At 35.2% G+C, this 25,621-nt stretch overlaps 1 protein-coding gene across 50 annotated transcripts in view; it reads left to right on the top strand.

The window, feature by feature from the left end:
- The window catches only part of PTPRD (protein tyrosine phosphatase receptor type D), a 1,166,099-nt gene extending 1,146,723 nt beyond the window's left edge, over positions 1-19,376 (top strand). For 43 of the 50 annotated variants that reach the window (XM_032676411.1, XM_032676410.1, XM_032676448.1 and 40 more), the window contains 7 exons: positions 480-765; positions 1,301-1,479; positions 2,749-2,875; positions 3,821-3,946; positions 8,273-8,427; positions 12,446-12,581; positions 15,366-15,575. In XM_032676411.1, the coding sequence (XP_032532302.1) occupies positions 480-765; positions 1,301-1,479; positions 2,749-2,875; positions 3,821-3,946; positions 8,273-8,427; positions 12,446-12,581; positions 15,366-15,434 (1,078 nt within the window). In that variant the 3' untranslated portion in view covers positions 15,435-15,575. Of the gene's footprint in view, positions 1-479; positions 766-1,300; positions 1,480-2,748; positions 2,876-3,820; positions 3,947-8,272; positions 8,428-12,445; positions 12,582-15,365 lie in introns of all 50 variants that reach the window. The other 7 variants (XM_032676409.1, XM_032676455.1, XM_032676454.1 and 4 more) reach the window with 1 other exon arrangement.
- Positions 19,377-25,621: the final 6,245 nt, after the last annotated feature.

Here is a 25,621-nt window from a genome sequence, read left to right as displayed (position 1 = left end):
ATAGAAATATATAAGACTCATTTTCTGTAACATTATTCTTTGCCAATAAATTCAGCTCTATAAACAGAATAGCATGTTTAATGAGTTAGAAATCATTCTACAGACAAAGCTTGAATTCTTAGAGCATTCATCATCTCCAATAATTTCCTTTACTGAGAATTGGAAATTTATATTTTATAAAATATATATTTTTAGAACATGTTGCAATGTGTTCTGTTTCTATTATAGTTAAGCCTGAAACCACAGCTTGCAAAGATCTCATATAAAAGCATTCCACGTTCTCAATTGCTTGCAATGGACGTTTAAGGAGTTAACTTGTTTCAGGGCACCAATGTCTTTCATAAAATCTTATGTTCGTATTCAGAAAAATGTGCAGTTGAAGTCAGTGTTACAAAACTTTAAAACTTGAATGACATGAAAGTAAGCACAGTGAATGAAAAAGTCCTTCATGTTCTCTCTCCGGTGTTCATTTCTTTTAGTGCTGGAGTCGGCAGGACTGGCTGTTTCATTGTGATAGATGCCATGTTAGAGCGAATAAAGCATGAAAAGACTGTAGATATTTATGGCCACGTAACTCTAATGAGAGCACAGAGGAATTACATGGTTCAAACTGAGGACCAATACATCTTTATCCATGATGCGCTGCTGGAAGCAGTGACATGTGGAAATACCGAAGTGCCAGCCAGAAACCTGTATGCGTATATCCAGAAGCTGACACAGATAGAAACAGGCGAGAATGTCACAGGAATGGAACTGGAATTTAAGGTACTGGGATTCTATGCTGCGGGTAAAACTAAATGGTATAACACCTAGAGCTGCTCTGTTCTCCACCAGTTGTTTCCAGTAATATATAAAAAGATTTATTAGTTAATATGTAAAAAAAAATAGCTAAAATATATATCCAGGAATATAATAAAATACTAAAGACATTGGCAGACTAAAATTTTAAATTAGGAAGTGTTCTTTCTGTAACATACAATTCTATCTTCAATGGGTGTCCAGACAAGAACCATTCAGTAAGGGTGATTTAACCCTGCTGTTCCTGCTGTTCCTTGAAATGTGTGTTTACATAGTGGTTTAATGCTGGAATTTGTCCTTATGCATAAATGGAGGAGACACAAACTTATATAAGGTGTTGAAAGAAGCTTTACAAATATTTATATAATGCAGTAGAATATGGAAAAGTAAGCAACTGAAATTGAAATTATTCATTAATGGATAATGAGCAGGGATTATAATACCTGATAGTGTCATTTCTTTTGTTATACCCAGCCTTATTCTTTTAATTTGTTTTCAACAGCGTCTTGCTAGTTCTAAGGCTCACACTTCAAGATTCATCAGTGCCAATCTTCCATGTAATAAATTCAAAAATCGCCTTGTCAATATTATGCCATATGAGTCCACAAGGGTATGCTTGCAGCCTATCCGAGGAGTAGAAGGCTCTGATTATATTAATGCCAGTTTCATTGATGGATACAGGTACTAACAGTGATGTGTTCTCATATGGACTGTCTTAAAAGTTTACAGAATTGTTTATGTAATTATATTGAAAATAACAAAGCTTAATATAGAAAATTAGTATAATATTGAAAATTAGTGTTCATTATTATCTGTGCCTGCCATGTTTGATTGGGTGTTTTTTAGAATTTTTATAAAAGGTCTAGATTTTTACCCCATACAGTACAGAAAAATTCTGTAAATTACATAGAATCTTAAACATTATATTTTTACCTATCTTTAAGCCACAGAGAACTCCCAGTATGCTTTACATACTGAAAGATACTGAGATTTTAAGGACATTCATGATTTGGAACCTCTGTTTCTTCACAATTATTCTGCTTAAAACAATACATAGAAGTAACATACAGGAGATAGAGTCTGTGTATCAAGGTTATAACCTATGATCTTCTAACACTGGCCAAGACTTGACCTAACCACCAAGAGCATTTTATGCACAAGCAATTGTGTTACCCATCAGCATCTTCATGACAACTTAGAGCAATATGCTTTCCTCTGACTCAAGCGGCTGGTAGAAGGCGGCATAAAGGAGAAGTGGTATAGTTTCCCTAAGGCAGTTTAGGTGTACCTAAGTATCCTATCCACAGAAATCATTTTCTGAGCCTCTCTTCAAAACTGTAAACAACCAATCACCCAGTATCACCCACAGAGGTGTTTCTGTTGATTGAAAGAAGTGAGAACAAGAACTGGTCATCATCTCATAAAGCTGCTGATCCTGGGGTTTTTAACAGCTTGGTGGTAGCTTCCACTGGTAGGATATTAAGGCCTGGAAAGGTAGTACACTCCATTCCCAAATTTCCTTCCTGCCTTACTTGTGCTGGAGGCATCAGATTGTTGAAGAGGAGTTAATAAAGAAACTGCATGATCCTGTAATTCTTAAACTTAATAGATTGTTAGACAGTTATTTCTGCAAAATGAACCAGCACAACTAAGTGTTTCTTAAGTGCTTTTTACAGCACACCAAATTGAGCAATTAGAGTTGCATTAAAATTTAAATAATAATGATAAAGACATACATCATAATATTAACAGAGTAATTTTCCTCTCAAAGTTCTAAAAATAAAAATCCGTAGTTTGCTTAAACAATCATAATAAGGCTGTAATGTGCTTGTTATTAATACTATATACATTTTTCCCCTAGATAATTCTTACATAAAAACAGAGGACATGGGTATCAATTTATTTTTTCATTAAAGTATTATTATTAATTTACTTTTTTTTTCAATACAGACAACAAAAAGCTTACATAGCTACACAGGGTCCTTTAGCAGAAACAACTGAAGACTTCTGGAGAATGCTCTGGGAGCATAATTCTACAATTGTGGTCATGCTCACTAAGCTACGAGAAATGGGCAGAGTAAGTACTGCTCTAAATTCCTTTACTAAGGTGTTGTTATAGCAATTCTTTTTATTAAAATATTTCATTGTTGGTAGTGTCCAAAAAAGAGAATTTAGGTTCCTTCTGTTGAAATATCAGTGGCCTTGTTGGTCACTAGCTATAAGGTTTTCCAATCTATTGATGTGTTGCAATAGACAAACTAGACACAGGATTTTGTTGTGGGACATGAGATTCAGCAGCTGAGTCTGCATGCTGATATTCCGAAGCATGCAGAGAAAGCTGTCTACTGAAAAAGAAAGATTATTTCTTATTTGGAAACTTTTGCATGGTCTCCTTGTAACAGTGTTAAAAGAAAGCATGTTCTGTGCTGAATGGTAAAGTTTCAGCACCCAGTTTAGAGTTCTAAACTCGTTCCATTGACACTCTGTGTACTGGAAAGAGGCAAGCAGTTTACTGTTTGGACAGGATTACATCAAGATAAAGCTGGCATGTAATAAGTGAAATCTGAGTTAGGCCATGTATATGAGGGAATAGAGATTATTCAGGACATGGCTAGTGGATGCAGAGATAGAGTCTTGACTGCGACTGGGGCAACTTGCTTCAACAAGAAAAAAGAAAGAAAGCTGAAGGTAGTCTCAAGATTTAAATCGAGGAAAAAAATGTATGTTGAAAATTAGACTATGCATAGCTCTTGTCACTGATAGATGATAAAACTGAGCAGAAGTGTAAACAAGTTCAGCTAACACAGTGACCAGGGAGAACACCTCTGCAATCTCATATTAAAGATGAGCTTTTACTCTACATATGTAATTTAATGTTCTCACCAACATGAGCATCTCATGTTCCTCTCACCAATGGCACTTATCATGAGCATTACACTTAACTGAGTAAGAAAAGGTTTATACTGACTTATGGTAGTGCTCTCAAGTAACAGGAAATGTATTATACTTTGTCATTTTGTAGGAAAAATGCCACCAATACTGGCCTGCAGAGCGCTCAGCCAGATATCAGTATTTTGTGGTAGATCCAATGGCAGAGTACAACATGCCACAGTATATTCTGAGGGAATTCAAGGTTACAGATGCAAGGGTAAGTTGACATAGCATTACACTTTTTCCCAGAAGTTTGAAAGAAAATATCCATTTTTTTCTTTCCCTATATCTTTTTTTTAAAGTTTTATTATTATTAAAAAAACCCTTGTACTTTCTACAAGCAATAACAAAAAAGCAGGTAAAGTTATTATTAATGAACGGGATCTTTCAGTAGGAACAATTGACTTCACTTGGATCTAGCGTCTGGACAGCACAACTTTGAAAAGTTCGGAACTATTTGTGCCAAAATACATTAGATGATTTGAGAACCATTTTCCTTTTTTTCCTGATTTCCCCATTGATGATTTCTGAGGACAGTTTCTGCTACTTACAGCAGTAAATATGTTGTTTTGCACCATCCTCTAGGCTGAGTGAGTATGAAGGTTAATACATTGAGATTTAAAACTGCAGAGCAAATGACATTCATAAGAAAAGCCTGACAAGCTTTGCACATTATAATTTTATTTTCAGCACTCTAGTTTATCTGCAGAGTAGATTCATGCAGCTGTGACCCTAGCATCCTCATTTTAATACTGCATTTCTTATCTGAATTCCTGAGTCCAAAACTGAGCATTGATATAAGATTAAATATGCATAAACTTTTAATGTATGTTTGGCATTTCTCAGACTTTTCATTTCTAGCACTTTAGTCTGCATGGCAGGAAAACACACTATCAGCCTCCATTTCTGTAGGAAATCAAAATAGCAGGATGTACTGTCCAGGAATAACATGAGTGACTACTCAAGAGTTGCCAGTCAACATCCAAAATATTAGACATTCTCAGAGAGACTGCTGCTTTTAATCTAAGCATCAAGTAAAACTGGATAGTATTGTCATTAACCAAGTCAGCATATGAACCTTTTTATTTGGCAAATGAGATTTAGGTGTAGTTTTTTTGTACAGAAACTGTAGACACTCTGGATCTGATTTTCATTCTGTTTGAAATCTAGTAAGGATCTAGTTATGACTCATAGCTTTGCTAACCTATTTGTGAAGAACCACAAAAGTGGAGAACAGTCTTCCAGCATCAGTCTTCAAGCACACTTGTAAGCAGAGATGGTAAAAGCCAATTTCACTACAAATATGCTGATAGTTTTCATAGATCACCTATTAAAAATCTGTTCTGTCTCATGCTGGAAGAGGTATTTTATGACACAGTTTGCCAAGCTCTGATCCCAAAATAATGGTTATAACAAAAAGCCACAGCTGTAGTTGGAAGTGTCTGCAAACAGAATATATTTCCGAATAGTTTTTTCAAGAGTTTATATTGAAGTAGGATATTTAAGAAAGTTTGTTTACTTACAGCTGTCAAGCCAGTAAAAAGTCTGAAAGGGTCAAATAACTAAATTTACCAGAACTAGTCTGGGGGGGTTTTACCTGATATTAATACAACTCTTTTTAAAATGTCAAGCATATGTGCCCCTTGACAGCCCTATTGTGACATTTTACTGTCACATATTGTTGCTCCTCAAATTTAAAAAGTTTTGTTAAAATCATCAGTGAGCTGACAGTACCATCCTAAATTTTCTAGATATGCTGGGAAAATGTAGCTCCTTTACCAGAAGAAATGGGAACTACTTACTAAAATGTACATTATATTCTTCCCATAGTTTGGCTTTTGTGGCTGTCACACCCAGTAATTGAGATCATCTGACTAAATTGTTGTATTCAAAGAAGAGTAAATGCTGTAGTGGTTGTAATCATCCTCTCTCCCTTTCATCTCCAAGTGCATCCATACTGTTAGAATACCATCCATGCTCTGGCAGAGCCAAGCTGACCAATAATTCCATACAGACAAAAAATGAGGCGTGTTGCCTTTGCAGGTGCCAGCAGCAAGTGTTTGGTGTGGAATTCCCTGTTATTTCTGAAACTGAACTGTGAATTGTTGTACAGTGAAATTGACCTCTGTAACTGTTTCAATCTACTGCTTCTAACTGCTTTGTACTCACTTTCTCTGTAAACTGGAGAGGTCAATGTGGTGGGCCAGTCTCATTTAAAGCTAAACTATTAGTGGTGGCTGTAAGAGAGTGTTAAAAATTCTGCAGCCTAATCAAAAGACAATGCTCCCCTGTGAGGAGCAAGAAGAAATCCAAACAGTCAGCCAATCAATAGGATTATACATTAAAAGCCCTCTATGCCACATAGGTATCTGAAAGTACTTATTTTGATAACTAACTGTGTAAACTGTCACAATATTTGAAAGTAAAGATTTTAATAAAATTTGGCATTTGTATTTGGACTGCTGTTGGCAAAAATCTCATTAAAAGAAGTCAGCACTATTTATAATGTCAGTAGCAGAGGGAACTGTAAGAAATTGTAGATCAGTTCCCAATGTGCTTTAAAGCTATAGACATAGACTAAATAACTTTACTTCTCTGCTCATTAAAATACTTTAAATAACAGAAGTTATTGTCATTTCATAGACTTGTATTGCATATTGAGTGACTAAAATCATGAAGCATACAAATAGAATTGATTTAGACAAACACAAAACCAAATATTTGCCATTAAATCTATTTATCACATAGAAATGTGTGGTCTTCGCAATGACAGACTGGACTTAAGTAAGGTGGTGTCTTTCTTACCTTTTCTACCCCAAAAAAGTTACTGTTACTATAGTATAAATCCTGTCAGGGTGTGAAATTGCTGAAGAGTTCCCATCTCCGTAACCAGCTTGTTGCAAGTAAGTAAAATTTCAGGTTTTCTTTCTTTACTTTAGAAGAATGAAAGTTTATTTTGTAGGGAATCAACCTATTGCTATGTCTTCCTGATTAATTGATGTCATGTGCCTAAGGCTATTTGTTCATGGAGGAAAATGGGATCACACAGACCATGATTAGAGAAGTTTATATTAAGAAAATGCTATTTTGGAAGGAAATATTTGTTCTTTTTGTTGATGACCACAAAAAATCAAATTGGGTGAATGTTTTTAAACATTTCATTTTTTTTTATTTGGTGAAAGGCATACCACAGAAATAGACTACTGAATTGTCACAGTGGTCTAGTGGAAGTAGGCAGTATGTGTGTCCTCTCACAGAGCAGTGCCTGGCACACACATGCTTTTTCTGTTTTCCTTATTCAACTGAGGCATAGGAGGCAAATACCCACAATACCAGAGGAAACATAGAAGCAAACTATTGGATTTTCTTTTGGTTATTTTTAAAATCCCTTCTATTTCATTTCAAAGATCTGTAATAGCTGAGTGTTTGTGGTAGAGGGAAAAAAAGAGAAAGATTGTTCTTGCCTCCAGCATAACTTGTTGCTTCTGGGGGGGAATCTCCAGTAATGATTTCAATTTTTCATGAGTTTCACTTAATAGAAGACCATTTTGAAGACATGGCAGGGTGAATGCTTAGGAAACATGATGTCCAGAGGCACCAGTTAACATCCATAGCCCATATGCCCATGCTGTTGAGTATTTCAGCTGAACAGATTGACAGTGTCAAAATCATCATGCACAGTGTTTGAAAATGCAGAACAAATTTACTTTATCCATTTGTATTGCATTTTTTCTGTGTCCTTACTTTTTACACATTGAATAGACATACAGCAGAAGTCAGCACTTAATAATTCCAGTGGCCCTGTTATAAAAAAACAACCATGCTGCAGTATTCTGCAGTTTTAAACAATGGTATTCCTAACCACAGGGAATGAAGAGCTTCAGATGGCTTGTTTTGAAAAAGTAAGCCTATCTTCTCAATTTTAACTGACTCCAAGATGTTTCGTGAATTAAATTAACAATTATTGAAGGGAAATTTGTAGTTTATTAAACAACTGGCTTGTTTCGACCAGTCTTCTTTCAGGCGAAATGTCCACATCATAGAAAGCAGCATACTGTTCAAATACCATATGCAAGGAGGGCAATGATTAAACAAGTGTTATCAGTAAAGATATTCCTGCCATCTAGGAAATGGAAAGTCAGATTGGATGACCTTATTCTTCTTGATTTTTATTTAAAGGATTTGCAGTCCGCCGAAATCAAAACATAACTTACCAGAAAAATCATATAACCTGGTGGGGTTTTTTTGCCTTTAGCCTCAGACACACTTTTTACACAGACTGTCTGACAACTCTCCTATGCAGTGGAGAAGGGAATCCATGCAATGCCGTTAATGAAACTACACATCCAGGCCAGTGTCTACAAAAGCTCCATCCAGTACTGGAATTGAAAGAATTTTCATAAATCTAATCTTAGCCATTCCTCAGCTTCTCTCAATGTCCTTGCTTTGTGATTTATGTGCTTTATGATTATTGGCTGACTGACTTAAAGCTGACTGACTGCAATATGCTGTAGTGATACATTATTTGTGTCTTTTGTTAAAGGATGGGCAGTCCCGAACAGTGAGGCAGTTCCAGTTCACTGACTGGCCAGAGCAAGGAGTGCCAAAGTCTGGAGAAGGATTTATTGACTTCATAGGCCAAGTGCATAAAACAAAAGAGCAATTTGGTCAGGATGGACCAATTTCTGTTCATTGCAGGTAAGTAAACAAAGCCTAAAAAGAACTGATATGCAGATTTGTTTTTTTTCTAAACATGATTGCTGAATTTGACAAAGGTATATATTTAAACAGAATTTCAGAGGTGAACTATCAGAAAATGTATTCAAATAGAAGATCTAAAAAGGAACACAATGAAGTGCTTTACAAAATGGGAACTGCTCTGTGATATTCTGTTTGCACAGAAATGTTTTTTAGAAATATGTGGAAGCCCATGATTTTTTCTTCACTTATAAATGTCTCTAATGCAGTGTAAAAGCAATCTGGTCAATGCTGCACACAGAAGGCATAGGAAGAGCCTTATCACAGGCTGCTATATCTGATATTTTTTCCACTGGAAATTAAAAGCAAGGCTGTTACTTTCGTGGGGATTATTACCCGCAAACAAGCTAGTTACACCTCAGTAGCACATTAGTAGCTATCAAGATGAGACAATTAAAAATGGTAGCTATCTCAAGAAAGGAAATGAAATAGAAAGTGGTGTTTAGAAACTTTGCCTGTCAAAAAATCATTGAGGTTTCGGTTGATGAGTTCTAACTTCAGAACTTAATGCTCATTTTTTGATGTGATGACCTCGCTCAATTCCTTTACAGTTGATATGCAGATGAAAACAGCTTGCAGGGCTTTTTAATATTCTTGTATTTTTCATTTATTTTCTTTACAGTAAGAAAGACTCTCTCTAGACTCCATAGCAGATGGACAAAAATAATATCTTTGTCCTTTATCTCTTATTTAATAAATTGTTTTCTATAAATTCCATTAGGATTTTAGATAGTCATTTTTGTAATATGAAATTATTTTTGGGAGATTAAATATTATTATTTATATAACAGAGATACAAAATACTGATACAAGTTCCAGGTCCTTACTACAAGCCAAGTAATGCCCCAATACTAGCGTAAAGACAAAGCGAATGAGTTTTCTAGAGTCTATGAATGTACAGAGGGAGAGAGATTCTCATCCTTCCAAAGTCAGGAGCAGCTAGAAGTTGAGTTCTTCATGATCCCCTAATCATGAAGGGGAAAGACTGACATAATAAATGTATTGGACTACTTGAATCCTACTTTTTTTGAGTGCCTAAAATTTTTTATGGACTGCTAGGAGAATAGCATTGCAGAGCAGTGGTTGGGATTTATTTGGCAGGGGAAAATGAAGGACAATCCTGATAAGAATAAACCTTATTCTTCAACATTAATGAGTTTTGAGAGCGCAGGAATAATAAGCAATATTTATGCCTTTATGCAGATAAGAAAGCAAAGTGATGTTATTCTTCTAAGTTCTTTGTACCATGCAAACTTGTCCGCTTGTGACTGCAATGAATACTTTTGCAGTATGTTATATATGCCTTCCAAATGGATAGGATCTTTCATGCTAAAATTACGGAGATTCGTACCATTGACTTTGGTAGAAACAGTCAAATCTGGTGTAACTATCCAGGGCTTGGTCTTTAAATGTCTTTATCATCATTGTAATGACAATTTAGGGACTGGTAATGCTGATCATCACTATCAGTTAGTCAACTTACATAAGTAGGAGCTGTCCCTAGCAAACTAGTAAGTTTATTTGTTTCTTTCAGGAAGCACAAGATCCTGGACACCTGCACTTTCCTAGTCTCGGTAGAATTACTGTAATAATGCCTCCAGTTTGTACCATGATGAGTTTTAAAGTGAATTAAAACTCTACTAGTGCCACTTCCTTTTGGTTTTCTTCCCTCTCTGCAGTTTTCACAAGCTTGCTTTCTCTGTTACACAGTAAACCTATTCCACCCACAATTTTAAATTTTCCCCTTCCCTGGCATTTTTACAACTAGGTCAGAGTGTTGAATTTAAAAATTTCTAACCTTACTAGGCAGATAATTAAAAATACTTGAGAGAGCAAAGGATTGTTCACCTTTAAGTAAAATTTTCACTTCAACCAATATTACGTATTTATAGTCATCATATTCCAGGTTTTAGCTGGACAGTGAGGAAGACTAACTTTTCCCAGAGTGCATTCAAGATGTATTTGTGGTAACAATCTCTTCTCCCTTACAAAAATATCAATACTTTCTCATGCCTAATTAAAGCATCCTAACTTTGGTTTCTAACTGTTTGAACTTCTGTAACCATACTGCATCATGAAGTAGTGCCTTCACTCTTTCGAAATCCTAAGCATTTTTTGATAGGAACTGTTGCCGTGTTAAAATATGCTGACCAGTCTCAGGGGAACAGGATCAGTTTTCTACAGGCTTTACTGAAAACATCACACTTGATAACTAGTTTTGCACTACCCTCTAGGCTGAGTAACCTTTGCAGGCATTAAGATCTTTCCATATTAGTCTCTCTTCCCTGTTAAGTAGCATCTCGAGATACTTGTGAATTTCTTAAGAACACAAGACAAAAAATAAATTCCTTACTTTTGTTGAATTCAAGAGTTCTGAGTCATTTTTTTCAAGTAATGAAGACTTTTCTAATATGTGAGGCCAGAAGTCCTCTCACCAATTAAGAAAATCATACCTTTTTTGTTGGATGTTTTTAAATAGTGGAGCAGGAACAGGAACAAGGAGAAAGTAAAATAGTAATCTGCCTTCATTCTGCTGGTTTATTCATTCTGGGCTACTTGGTTTAGATCACACTGTCATCAGCTCTGTAAAGTCCAAGCAGGTTCCAACGATGTTTTTCCAGGACATTTCAGGATGTTTCTTAAATATTATCTTTCTAATTTACCTCATTAGGGAAAGGAGAGCTTACACTGCAATTGCTTTAGATTTCCAGGCCTGCTGTCATCCCATGTAGGTAAATCAGCAATGACAGCATGATATTTTCTCAAGTGTTGTGTCAGTTATCCTTTGGCTTCAGCAATCCGAAGGCACACAGGCTATGCAAAATTGATAAATCCAATTGCATATGTTTATTAGCCCTAAAAGTACACTAATCTAGGCCAAACACTAAAATACCGTTAATTTGGACGTTCAATTTCCACACTAGTTTTGTGAATTCACTGGATCTCTGTTATAGTTCATATGAACATTCAGAGTTCTTCAGGTTTTACCTTCTGTTCATGTTCTTCCACTCTCCTGTCTGGTGAATAGGTCTCATAAATATTCAGCTTCCCAAGTTTGTCTGCCTGGAGAAAACCTTGTGAAATTTTTAATATCAAAAGCAAGATGACAGAGTGCTTAATTTTCACACACAGAAGTTCAGAATTGGAAAATCTTTTTTTTCTCTGCAGTTACCTGTCACTTTGACCAAGGGTAATCTTTATGAATAAGTGATTATTTAATTTTAAAAGTTGACAGCTATTGCCTCTATTGATTACAAGAATTTTCATCACTTGTTGAGGATTGAAGCTAATAGCAGAAACTCAAGATAAAACAGAGAGCAAACAAGCCATATATGTTCAAAGAAGATAAATAAGACTGGTAAAGACAGACATAGTATCTGAATATCAGCATTGGAAAGCAAAGATCAACGGCCAGACTTGAATAAAAGCTGTCTTGAGATTTTTGTGTATCCCTTAAGCTGGAGTACGCATGCAAAAGACTGATATTAATTGAACATCCACTATTTCTAACTCGAAGTAGAAGGTAAAATAACACACTGAAAATGTGCAAAATAGGGTATATACATGAACAAACTAAAGTAAAGCAAGCAGTAAAATGGATTTTGGCTTCTTTTTCTCTTGTCACTTCCAATGTATGTTATTGGTAACAAATGTTCTCATTTACTTCAGCAGGCACTGATTATTGTGTATCTGGATGAAAAACCAAGTCACTTTGCAAAGAAGACTGAAGAGTCAGACATACTTAGTAGCACATAAAATCTGCTTGAGTGCAGTTATTCTTTTGAATGTAATGTGGTAATTTGCAGTGGAATTTTGCTTAGTGAGCCTTTCACCATATAGAAATTTGTGCACATATGGTGTATTGTAACCACAGATAATTTGTCAGCCAATTCTTTCAGCATTAACTGTAAATTAACATCCATTTTTTCCTTTTATTTTTTTTCCTTTATTGCAACAGTGCGGGTGTTGGAAGAACTGGAGTATTCATAACCCTGAGCATTGTATTAGAAAGAATGAGATATGAAGGTGTTGTAGACATCTTCCAGACTGTCAAAATGTTACGGACACAGCGGCCAGCCATGGTACAGACAGAGGTGAGCAAAACAGTATCCATGTACAATAGTGAGGGAAAAGAAGCAGTATTTACATCATGGTTGGGCTTCGCGAATGAAGATTTGGGGAGGGCTCTACTCATGTTTGTTACAAGCGCACTGGTGGCTAAAAAGGCCAAGACGAGACAGGCACATCCAGTTGCAAAAGGCACAGCAGAAAGGCTCCTTAGGCGGTATATTCTGCAAGGCACGATTCTTTCTGCGTTGTCTTTTCTCCTCAAGAGTGATCCTGCGTGCTTTCTCAAAAGTATCATCAGCGTTATAGATGGCGTGTCTCCAGGCCTCCCGACTGGAGGCCAGAGTAGACCAGTTATGTTGATCAATATGGCCAAGGCTGAGATGTTGTTTCAGGGAGTCCTCATATCTTCTCTTCGGGGCTCCTCTCATGCGGCAGCCAGTGGCAAGTAGTATTTACACAATAACAAAAAAATGCACAGTTTGAGACTGTATAAAATGTGCTTACATTTACATCTGAAGTCATATAATGACCATATGACTACAGGGTAAATTCTGCCCTAAAGGTACTGCAAAGACTTGTTTCCTATTACAGCACTAGTTACTGCAGGCTGGGGAAGAAAAAAATCATTTCAGTAGTGGATCCTAAGTTATGGTAGTTGAGAAAAGCCATTTGTGAAGTATCACCCATTTTTATTTGAGCACTGTTTCCTGACAGAAATGTGTAGTGATAAAGAAGGTGGCAAATCATTTCTGCAGGTGGATCCACTGATTTTTTTTGTTGTTGTTGTTCTGGGAGCTAGGTGTTTGATCATGTTTTCAGACTGATGCTGTATTATTTTCATGTTTTTCTTGGCTTTGTGTCACCAAACAAGTGGCTGTTTGGCCTGAAAATCATAATGGTAAATTCTGTGTTCAGAACTATAATGTAAATAATTTCTGTGCTAGAAAGAGTGGCATAGAGAAATAAAGAAAGGGATAAGCAGTATCAACTGATTACATGTGTCATGTTGTAAAGAATGTCTAAACATTATCAGTTAATGCTGTGCTTAATTTATACTTTAATTTCTGAGCAGAAGACCTGAACTAAGCCAGAGGCAATAGGTTAGGAAAACCAAGAAAAAGGGCAAGAGAAGGGAAACATTTTAGGTCATACATTTATTTAGTATCATTTGATTGACACTGGCCTTTAAATTACAGTCTCTGAAATTTAAAATGGTTCCCCAGAGTTTACCATTTTCCTTAAGAAAATTAAACTTGTTCAATAGAAGCTGGGTAGTCCTATTTTTAAAAAGACAACTTCATAAAAACTTATATGAAAAATACAGATACTTATTTTTAATCTTGTCAGTTAGCCAAGTAAATCACTGTGACCAAACTGAAGAGTTAATTCCATTTCTTTTCCATTATCATCATTTTTCTGGATAAGCAAAATGAAAAATGACTGCTTTCTGTCATTTTTAGCTCCAAGAAATAACTACAGTATACAGAAAAGCTATGCTTCTTTGAGCCTACCTGACAAATACAGAGTTCAATTCTGCAATATATTCTCCCTCCCCCTGCTTTGACTTATTTCTGTATGCACCCTTCATCCTCACTGCTGCAAGCAGAAGTGTTGTGTACTCATTTCTTTCAGGATTCTGTGGAAAACAAATCTCTTGTTCAGTGGTATAAACTGCCAGGAAATCTAATCCTTATTGAACAAAGCACTTGAACTCCATGTGGACCACACATACACTTATAATTTAGGCATATGTGTAATGCATTCTGCCACTGTTCCAATTATTCCAACTAGCAGAAATGAAAAATTAGTGATCACACCATCTCAGTGAAACAAATATCTGATTAGTTTCCTGGCCTCCACAAGAATTTTAATTATTACCTTAACAAGTGCAACCTATGTAGGGTTAACACACAGCACTATCAGATAAATAAGCAGGCGTCCTTGATATTTTGTAGCAATTTCTTTTATTTTTTTTTTCCTTTTTTTCTTTTTTTACCATTTAAACCCTGAGTGGCAGTGGCAAATTAGGACACAGATGTTCCATTTTAGTGTAAGTGTGCAACATAACATAACTGTGCAAAAGGACTGCTTTATGGAGGTGAGGAAAACACAAAATACCAAATGTTGGTTTCATGAGCAAATTATAAGCAAATTTCTCACCACACTAAAATTCTTTCTTCTTTCAGGCATAGGTTGAAATGCAGTCTGTTTTATGTGAATAAGGTGCTTTAGCTGCATATTTCTCTTTTAGCCCCTATTCTTGCCATAGGCTTAAGGTATCTTCACATCTTCATCAAAGCCTGTATAACTGAAACGTTGGGATTCCCTGCTTCCTTAACATGAATTTTAAGCTGATGGTTTTCCATATGACATTCCATATTAAGACTCTGATGAACTTTATCACATAGTGTGTTGTATTTGCTGTAGAATAGATTGAATATTTTGCTACTTATTTTCAAATACATGGGGGAAAAGTGCCTTAGCATGTTCCCATCAGAAGAAAGCTTTATGCTGATATTGTTTTAATCCAGAATAACAAACAGTCAGTAGTTGAGTATATAGTCTCTGCACAAAAATAAGCTGCAATCTGTGGAAAATTTTATTGCATTAAATGAGTGTCTATCTTCATCTGTTGTAACTCACAGTGGTTTTCTGTTGATGTTAGTGAGTGAACATTGCTGAACTGCAGATGTCTCTGTGGTGTATTTGTTTGTAGCCACTAAGTATTCACTTTTAGTTGAAGGAAACTAAAAACCAACCAAAAAAGCTGACTTTTTGATGCTTTTTTTTTCTATCTTTCTTTCCAGGATCAATACCAGTTCTGCTATCGAGCCGCACTGGAATATCTGGGCAGCTTTGATCACTATGCAACATAAAAACCCATTGAGGATTTTTATTGCAGGCCCTTTAAGATCCAGAGAGCCGCTTCTGAGCCATACAATGTGCTTTAGAAGTACTTCTTAACTCTTAGCTAAGGAGCAATTATTGGGGATATATGAAATAAATTAAAAAAAAATGAACAAAAATATTGGGGATATATAAAACAAAAAAACAACAAAAAAAAAACCCCACCCAACAACAACTGTTCCATGTGGACCAAGAATTCACAGTTTAATAACCTAACCATAATAAAAGAATCCTGACCACTGAGGCGTCTGAAGGATCTCATATACAGATACCTCAAGGGTTCAACATTGGTTGAAGTTAAAGGGAAGAGGAAATTAATAAAAAAAAATGATCATCTTGTTCAGGATTACATGCTATTGCAAAGAGGAGTTTTGAGAACTGCAGTTCAGTGCAAGATGTTTGTTGCAAGGTCGGGTCCTGGCTTCTCAAACAAAACGAACTCTTTACTTCAACATCACCCTTTCCCATCATAATGCTCATCATAACACTTTAGGGAAAATGTGGGAATGTTTAAAAAGAAAGTCCTTGATTTAGTTTTTTAGTATTGTAAAGATACTGCTGACCTGTGCTTCATTTTTAACTGTGTAAACTTTTTCCTTTTTTTAACAAGAGTTTATCATTCAATGAAGTGAATTAAAGAAAAGGTTGCATAACTGTTAATATTTTTGTTTAAATAATGTAGATTTTTTTTTAAGCTGTAGAACTGTTATCTGTAATATCGTGCTGTAGAAATATTAAATACTTTGAAAATTTGCACATTTTTGTGCAGTCCTACAGTACCACAGTCTTGTTAGATATTAATTTTATAGTTTTATTTGTGGTTTTTTTTTCTTTAAGAAAATATTCATTGTAATCAGTTAAATCAAAATGGTTTCTTTTGGAATCAACAGGGAGGCGCAAAGTATAAAGATGCTGCTAGCACATACACACACACGCACACATATGCACATGCACACTCACACCCCCTCTCTTTTTATATATATATATGTTATGTATTACTGTCTACCCCGTCTGACTCTGTATAGTTACAGAGGTACAGATGGATAGATATTCACACACATGCATATAAACATACCAATTCTTACATACCTGGGTTTATCAAAGCATTGGGAAACTTTTACAGCATACTACAATTATATCAAACTACTATTTGATCATCTCTGCATTTTTAAGGTCCATAAACCTTTGTTTCAAAGGGAAGTGAGGAATGCACATCATTGATATTTGAACATCATCTCTCTCCCAAATAGTACTTCTGTCCACATGTCCACTTGAGCACACACACATGCACACACACATACACATGCACACACATGCACACACGCACACAGAGTATGTGATTTAGGCTTCAAGTGAAGTTCGATATTTGTAACACTATAGTGCAATAAGAAATCATATTATTAAATGTAGGAGGTGTGCATGTGGGAAAGGTCAGTGCATATCCCTTTAGGAGGGGAGAATGTTGTAATATACTAGGTATTAAGATGTTTTAAAATTGTATTCAATAGTATACTGTCTATAGTGTGCGCTATATAATTTACATTTATCCTATGTAACAGGGCAAAGCCAAACACATATTGCTCTGTGAAATCAAATGTTTTGTGGCATACAGCATTATTTGGGGATGCTGGGGTTTATTTTAATTTTACATTTAGAGTGCCTTATATTTGATGCCTATTTTGAATAGCATTTCTTTAAGTTAGCCTTCATTTGTATTTAGTTCCATTTGTTTATATCTCTGTTATTTGTTTCAAACGTTTTAATACATGTACCAGACAATTTTGAAAAATATGCATTTCCGGTTTCTAATCAAGTATGGATGGTAATAAATGATAACCCAAAACACATAGGTAGTCAAGGCCCTTTATCTTTCCATATTTCCAATAACAGACCAGCCTACAAATTGAAAATCTGTTTCTGGTTGGCTTTTCAAACCCACTGTGTCACTGATTATAGTATTATCATTGCAGAGATGTAGCAGTACAGTAGCAGTAGTTGACATCAACAGTGCATCTTTTTTTTTTCTTTTTTCTTTTTTTTTTAATTTATTTTGGGCCAAGACCTGCTTATTCACTTGTGTCGACAGATTGCTAAAGTCAAACCATTGCTTTCAGTGGGAAGGTTCATGTAAGGCTAGCAAGACTGAGCCCCCAGGACATATTGGAGAATAACAGTAGATTTTCTTCCAGGAAACAAGGAAAATTTTGTAAACAGCAAAAAGTACTTTTTGAGACTCTTTATAGGATGCCATTTACATTGACCTTGGTTTCCATTGTGTGTTCTGCCATTGTCAGTACATGAGTATCAAGGGAATTCTTTCTTTGAGGTTTCAAAGAGGAGCATTGCTATGGCATGTCAATGTGATCTAAACATTTTTTCTTCTTCCAATTTTCCCACTGCTAGCAGAAAGAAAAATATGAAAGACCAAACTTCAGCAATTGTATTTGAGCACTTTTGTAATGAAAAAAAAAAACACCAAAAAAATCAAAACAAATATATATATATATATATATATATATATATATTTATATAAGAATAGAAGTATTATAGAAGGCTACCTCAGAATGAGATTCTATAACTTACATCTGAACCAGAGAAGAATGTGCACTATGTTTCTTTCTCTTCTTCTTTCTTGATTTATACTTTAAAGTAATTATTGAAGTGCCAGGTTATTTAATGTGGTTATGTTCTTCAACTCAAGTATAGGGAATCAGAAAAACACAAAAATAAAAGAAGTATAATTTTGGAAACATAGGCTAGGGAAGGTTCTTGCATACTAGATCTGTAAAAGGATCAGCACATTTTTCCCTAGCAGACCATCTTGAAAGCTCCAAAGAAAATAAGGGAATAAAAAAATTAAAAAAAAAAAAGCAAAAAAAAGCAGAACCAACTTGTGAGGAAAACTGTTCTATGACTAAATACTCCTTTTAGGGTTTGTGTTTCTTAAGATAACTCTTAGCATCATTGATGTGCATTCCACTTTCTGTATTCTTATATGTGCATTCTATGGTTAATTTAAATTGTGAGCATCTTTGTCTACATACATCATACATTCCCAAGCTTAAAATTGGTTTCATCAACATAACCAATACGGTGCTATTATTTACGTTTATATGTGTAGTTATGTCTAATTTTGTAATTAGTTGCAACGGGGAAAAAAACCCACAAAATATATAAAAATGGTTTATACGGAAGTTTAATTTAGCTCTTTTTTAAAAAATTATTTGAGTGGTTAGACAGTGGAAAGGATGGCTGGGGGAAGGAGTGGCCCTCTAACGAGATTTGCACTTTCTATATATACCTTTGTACTATGCACTGCCCTATTGATTCTACACCCAACAATGTTATAACTTGAACCCATCTGTGAGAAACTGCTTATAAAATCCACTTATATGTATTTAAATGACACGGAACATGTAAAAAGGAAAAAAAAATTGCAATTACTTAAAGAAGCAACTGCTTTTTTTCCCTTTTATTCTCTCCCATTTTTCTTTTTTTTTCCTTTTTTTCTCTTTTTTTGCCTCTCTTTTTTTTTTTCTTTTCTTGATGCCCTGATACTCCACAGATATCAGAAGGCTGCAGGTCTCATCATAACCATCCATTATGTGGCTTTGCCATTCAAGCTTGGAGTGTCTTTACAAAGATAATAAAAACTTGTGTTCTTTGCTCTTGTTTTGGATGCATAGACTGAAAAATTTAAAAAAATTACCTTGTAAAATGGCTTGTTAAAAAAGATACAATTACCTCTAATTAGTAGTACGCGTAAATGTTTTACAGAATGAAAGGCGTGCTTTTTATTTTCTTACTTCGTTACATTGGTGGCAACAGAAAGTCTGTATGAAAATCAGTTCTTTGCTGACACAAGTTCCATTTGTTACAGATGAATTCTAATAAAATGTCAGTGTTATGCAGCCCTGGTCTTCTTTCTTAAACAGTACTTTTGAAATCAAAACTTGTTTGGTCCCTCTTGGTGATAAAGGAGTTTAATTGGAGCTACAAAGCAGTCATTAATCTTCTTAACTAGCTGCTGGACAGTGGAAAATGCATTCTTGGGTTAGCAAATATATATCATTTTCAGCAGCAAGTTTTGAGCCAGCGTAGGCAAACTCTTTGGCAAAAATTCTCATTCTTCATTAATTTAATTGAAATTATCACACTTTACATGCCTCTGGAGTACCCCTTTGTGCTTTAGAAAGGTATGATTACACTGAGAAAATAGATTTCTGTCCATTTGTAGGTGCAACCCAAAGAGGGCAAAATATTCAAATATATGAGGCAAATTGTGAATTTTAAATTCCTGCAGATTTGGCGGGTTCTGGGGTAAATTCAGAGTCACTTGTCAGAATTCAGTTACTGAAATTGTGGCAAGCCATCATGACTTTTGACTGATTTCTGTTGTGTGCAGTGAGGGCAAACATGGGTCTGTGAGGCTGCTATCTAAATACTGTGAAAGTTTTTAAACACAATGGAAAAGTTTTAGATGAACATGCCAAGTGTATTGAGGGAAGCTACAAGGGGCATGGCATGGCAGTTTAGTCAAAAGAAAACAAGTCTTGCTCCATCTGCTTGTTTTGAAAGAAGGCAAAGTCTCCAAGATGACTTTGTTAGGGAATACAGTCTGTTAGCAATTAGTATTAAGTATGTATTTATAAAGAATCCTCTGTGCTGAAAGGGTGTGCAAGATATTAACATTAATTAAGAATACATTCTGATTTCTAAGAACATGTATTGTTCTTAGCCTAATTTCCACTTTAAGATGGTGATAACAGTGTAAATGTGAGGCCTTGGTATTCTTACAGAGGCTTATTAATGTTTTTCCACTTATTTTTGTGGATTTTACAATTACTGCATTGCAGGCTACCTTTGACTTGAACGTTTTTTGCATAGTGTGTGCAAGGTGGTTTAGAGCTGTGTTACGTAAGGGTTTCTCTAACTATATGAGTGGCTTTAGATGGTACCCTTTAATGTCAGCATTGACTTCTTTGGATTTTCCTGTTCTGTGCGTCTAGCATAGACCAAAATAAAGTGTGAAAATGAGTATTGACAAAAATATTTGGCTGTGTACGGCTTAATAACTTATAACTTAATGGGATTTTAACAGAAGTAGTTCTAATTCATGCCAAACATGAAAAAAGAGTCATGTGCCATGAAATCATTACTGTTTTGAAATGCTGTTGAAATGTGAAATTATCTCAAAGCAAAGCAATAGCTACAGACTTTCAAACCAAATAATATTTACATCTTTTCTACATTATACAGTCACTTGGACCCAATTCCCAGATTCCCAGAATCTTTGGTGTTCACTCATGCTAGTATCTCTCAAAATGAGTCAGTCCTGATTCTAGGGCAAGAGGGGATTTCCATCTGTGATTTTACCCATTGCCTGCTTCTCCCAGTCTGTACGAGCTTAGGACAGAAGTGAGCTACTGGTAATGTGATAAACAAAACACTGAAAAAGTACTGATAAGGGATGTATAGAAAGAAATTGTTAATTAAGGAGTGTCCAAAACAGTTCACTACCAAACAGATCAGTATCCAGTGATCCCTAACAAACATTATAGCCATCACTGGTCAAGAAAGGAGCAGAAAAAGTGTTCATAGAAATTGCTGAGTCCTTTTTACTTCAGATGCAAATATGGCCTTTATTTTTTTTTCCTCTTAACCAGTTTTATGAGAAGAATTAACTTAAATGATTTTTCAGAGGCTTTGGAATTTTGAGGAAAATAACCAGCAAATTTGCTGAAGTGTAAGCCAACGTATGAGTGATAAATCACTTTCTCTCCCGTAAAATTTAACATAAAAAAGATGCATCTTGCCTATGGAGTTGCTGAATTCTATGAAATAACCTTGAATTTTAAAACCTTGAAATACGAAAGTTTCAGATAACTAAACTTCAACAACAGCACTGGATAAAATTGACAAAAAATGTCCACAGAAGGTACCAAATGGTATCAATATCACTTGTGTTGTCAAAGAATATCTTTAAAGCAGTTTCAGAAGTGTGAAATAGTAATATTTTTTTTATTCTTTCACTTCACATGGGAAAATAAAACACTGATGAGGTATGAGGCTGTAGGAAATTTTCATTTTAAGATCTGTGGCAAAATTTATTTTTATTTTTATTTAATTTTGTTTATTTTACTCCATTTTTTTGTTTATTTTATTTTCTTCTATTTTGTTCTGTTTGGTTTTTTGGGAGTTTTTTTCTGGAGGGAATGTTAATGCTGTGCTACTGCAACTGTTTGGAAAGTTATTTGATTCAAAACCTGAAGGACTTGGATTATGTAGCTGTACTGATACTCAAGAGAATTTTCTCTATACATTGTCCTGTGTTTTAAACAAGCTGGTTCTGTCCTCCAGTTCTGCTTATGGAGAGTACCATAGTAGGATGCAAAATGCTTTTCTATTACTAATGTCAAGATGGGAGGAAACATCTGCTGACTTGCTTTCAGAGGAAAGCAGAATGATAACCTGCAAACGAGACATTGTAGTGAATAGAGATCATTTTGCATGTAGACTATAAATAGGATGCTTTTGAATGCAAAATGCATTCAACTTGCTTCTATCAGCAGAAGTCTTTATTGTTGTAGCAGGAACAAGCAAACAACCTTACTTTGTCAATAAAGTAGTTCATTATATATTCAACAACCTTATTGGATTTAGAATTTAAATCCTTAAAGTCAAAAAATGCCTGGAAATGCCTTTTCTTCTGTCATACATAAAAATAAGTAAACAGAATATAAGATTTTCTTCACTGGAGGAAATTATTTGAAAATACATCAGGATTACTATACTTCTGGTCTTCAAAAATCCAGTTTGCTTTTGAAATCTGGTAGGGTCTAAAGAAGTTGTAAGAGCCCAATGTTCTACTCTAATAGGCATTTTGCAAACACTCAGCAAGTTCTCATCTATACAGCAGAAGAAAACAAAACATCATCTAGAGGCTCTCCGTGGGACTTTTGAGTTCACGAGGCACATCAGCGTCATCGCTGACACTAAAGCCAAACCAACCAGCTTGTGCTACCACTGCAAGGAATCTAGTTCAGGCACTGTGGTAATTCAAATTAAGCACACCAAAATCAGCAAAAATAGTGACTAATGTTGAGTACACTGAACATGTATGTGGCAAAACAATTATCTTTCAGGGACAACAATAAAACCATGTGCTTCTGTTCCATACACATAAAATGTGTATCAATATAACATATTCTCAGTACTTCACACTTCCAAAGAATATTTTATGAATGTTTTACACATTCACACCTTCTGTTTGAACTCCTTTTATTCCATTTTGTCTCCAAAAGTTTGCTGTTCCATTTTCATCAAGTGTTTATACTTATTCTTTGGCTGTTTCCTTTAGAGCTTAGTCCCTGACAGTTTTAGAGAATTCATACCCAATTTACAGCACCATGCAGAAAACTAGGGTGATATACTGAGACCCAAACCTACATACTCAGCCTAGAGAGAGAAGTGTATTTGGCTACCTTGTAGAATGTGGTTGCAGAATAGATCTTATATAGTGAATAGGCATCCAAGCAGCCTATCAGCATGGTGAAGTAGAGTTCTCTCTGATGAAAAAGAGATAAAATGTGGACTCCTATTAAGCTCTGATATGGGAAATAATATTCCAAGTGGTATTTGGGGGTGGCTTGAGTTTAGTTTATTGCGGTTTGATGGTTGTAGGAGTTGTTTTGTAAAGACAATACTCAAAATCAATACCAAAAAGAAGTGTTTATTTTCAGCGTAGTGGTTTGGGCTGGGATTGAGGGGTTTTACTTCATAGCAGCTCTTATGATGTAATGTTTTAGATTTGTGATCCAAACAGTATTGATAACATACCAGTTTTACTTATGGCAGAGCAGTGTTCAGGGTGTTGAGGTCATTGCTCCAGCAGTAATTAATCTGGGGATACCCAAGTTGAGAGAGAACACTGCTGAGACAGCTGACTAGAAGGAAAACCTATACCAAATGATGGTATAGGTTCGTCAATAAAAAAAATGGGGTAAAGCAAGAAGAAAGGTAGATGTTCAGAGTCAGGTATTTGTCTTTCCAAGCAGCCATTACATGTGTTGATTTGCTTTCCTGGAAAAGGCTAAACATCTACCTTCTGATGGGAAACAGTGAATTAATTTCTTCTGTCACTTTGCTTGCACATGCACCATCCACTTTACATATTAAACTGTCTTTTTCTCACTTTTACCTCTCTGATGCTCTCCCCATCCCACTGAGGGTGAAGTGAGCAAATGGCTGTGTGGAGCCTAGCTACTGCCTGGGGTCAAGCCACAACATTTGGTTGCTGATTTTTGTTGTCCTTTGTTACTTCCAAAGCTGACATCAACCAGAAATTTCAGCTGATGTTCCTGGGGAGCCAATTGCAGAGCAGCTTTTTCCAGACACCGTGTGCAGGAGCAGGAGAAAGAACATGATGGTCAAGCCCATGAGTTACAAAATGGGAAACAGAATGTTACTGTCTAGAAACTGTAGATAATAAGATATGAGGGATAAACACTGCAACAAACACTCCATAAACAATATCAACATTAATTGACTAAAAGTCAATTTTTGCAAATGCTATAGAAAAAGAACAAATATGGACACAAAAGTCACAGATGAGGACACTGGAGTTTCAGTTAACACCTTGCTGTTACACATGCTACTCACATGAAAGCACCACCAGCATTGATTTGGCTAATTGCAGAATTCATCCAAAGTAGAAGGTCTCTTCAAAGAAGTGCAAGGGCTACTATCCTTCCTGCATGCTACTTCTTAGGTCAAATGCATGTATAAATACATTTAAGATAAGCAAATGCATTTCGAGGCGCTTTTTTATTAAGTTTAAAATTATTGATATTTATTTCTTATATAAATATAAATTAACCATCTCTGAGTAAACAAAATCCTGCCTTCAAGAAAGATTTTTATTTCCTGTTTTGAGTTCCTTATTGATAGGATTTTAGCTAAGTAATATCAAATAAGTAATATACCAAATAAAAGATGTTTGGTAAATATCTGATGTTTGGTAGTTTTTTAAGGGTGTATTAAAAATCTGTGTATATTTATGTCTGACTCAATACATGTTCTCTTTGCAATAATGTAAAATGAACACAGGCTCTGTGCGCAGGCAGGATTTTTTGTCTCAAAAATTAACAGTACTCAAATTGAAATTATGGAGATTGACTGGAATTAGAAATGCTGTTAATTTATTTCTTAGAAGTGTTTTGTTACATTACTATTTCTTGACAATGTGTTCTGAGGACCCAGCTGGACATACTCCTTTGCCTGATTACAAAATTGGTATTTTTAAAAAAGTAAATAATGTTTTGTGTGACTGTGGTAATTTCATAATTGCTAGGAGTAAATTCTGAAAGGGCTAAAAGAACTGCTGAAGGTTGCATTCTTTTGTATATATACATGGTCTGTTCTACACAAGACATTACAGAAAAAGTTTATATTGGCTTTTGCATTAGAGGCTTTTGGAAGTGTTTTATCAAATGGCATTAAAAGCTCAGTCATATTATGAAGAAACTTCTCCTGTAAGTAAATTTCCTCACAGAAGCATCATATAGTTAATTACATACTTGGATTTTTTTTTATTGTTTTGTTTTGTTTTGTTTTTTCAAAGTAAGAGAGGGAGATGTAATAAATTCTGTTGATGGCATCCACTCTAGGTAGTTGCTGGCGTCACTCTAGTATGATTTATATTTTGACCTGGCCTTCCTTTTAATAGCTATAGGAGGGATATTAATGTCAATGTGCTTTGGCTATTTTGACAGAAATTTCCTTTGAGCAAAGATTTTACTTGCCAATAAGCACACCCCTTCATCAATCACTATAAAATAGCACTAAATTATTATTTCATGGAATGGTAGAGAATCGAATAACATAAATTCAGGATCAACAAGCTCAGACAAATCCTTAAAAAATGTAAAGGCAATGAAATTTATTGTTGACAGAAACTTCACAAAGTTCTTCCCTCCCTCCTTCATCAATGTAATAGGATACTAAAACTATTACTGAACCAAGTTATTTTGTCAAAGGGAGGAGAAAAGAAAGAAATATGAGTAACAAAAGACAACCTTAGTATGACCACACTAAATAGACTAGGGGAGAAACAAAAAAAAAGAAATAATGAATTTTTTCAGCTTGGCACCAATTA

The sequence above is a fragment of the Chiroxiphia lanceolata genome, chromosome Z (assembly GCF_009829145.1).
Source record: "Chiroxiphia lanceolata isolate bChiLan1 chromosome Z, bChiLan1.pri, whole genome shotgun sequence".
Taxonomy (NCBI): domain Eukaryota; kingdom Metazoa; phylum Chordata; class Aves; order Passeriformes; family Pipridae; genus Chiroxiphia; species Chiroxiphia lanceolata.
Note: the sequence above shows the minus strand (reverse complement) of the source record. Positions and strands in the feature narration are given on the sequence as shown.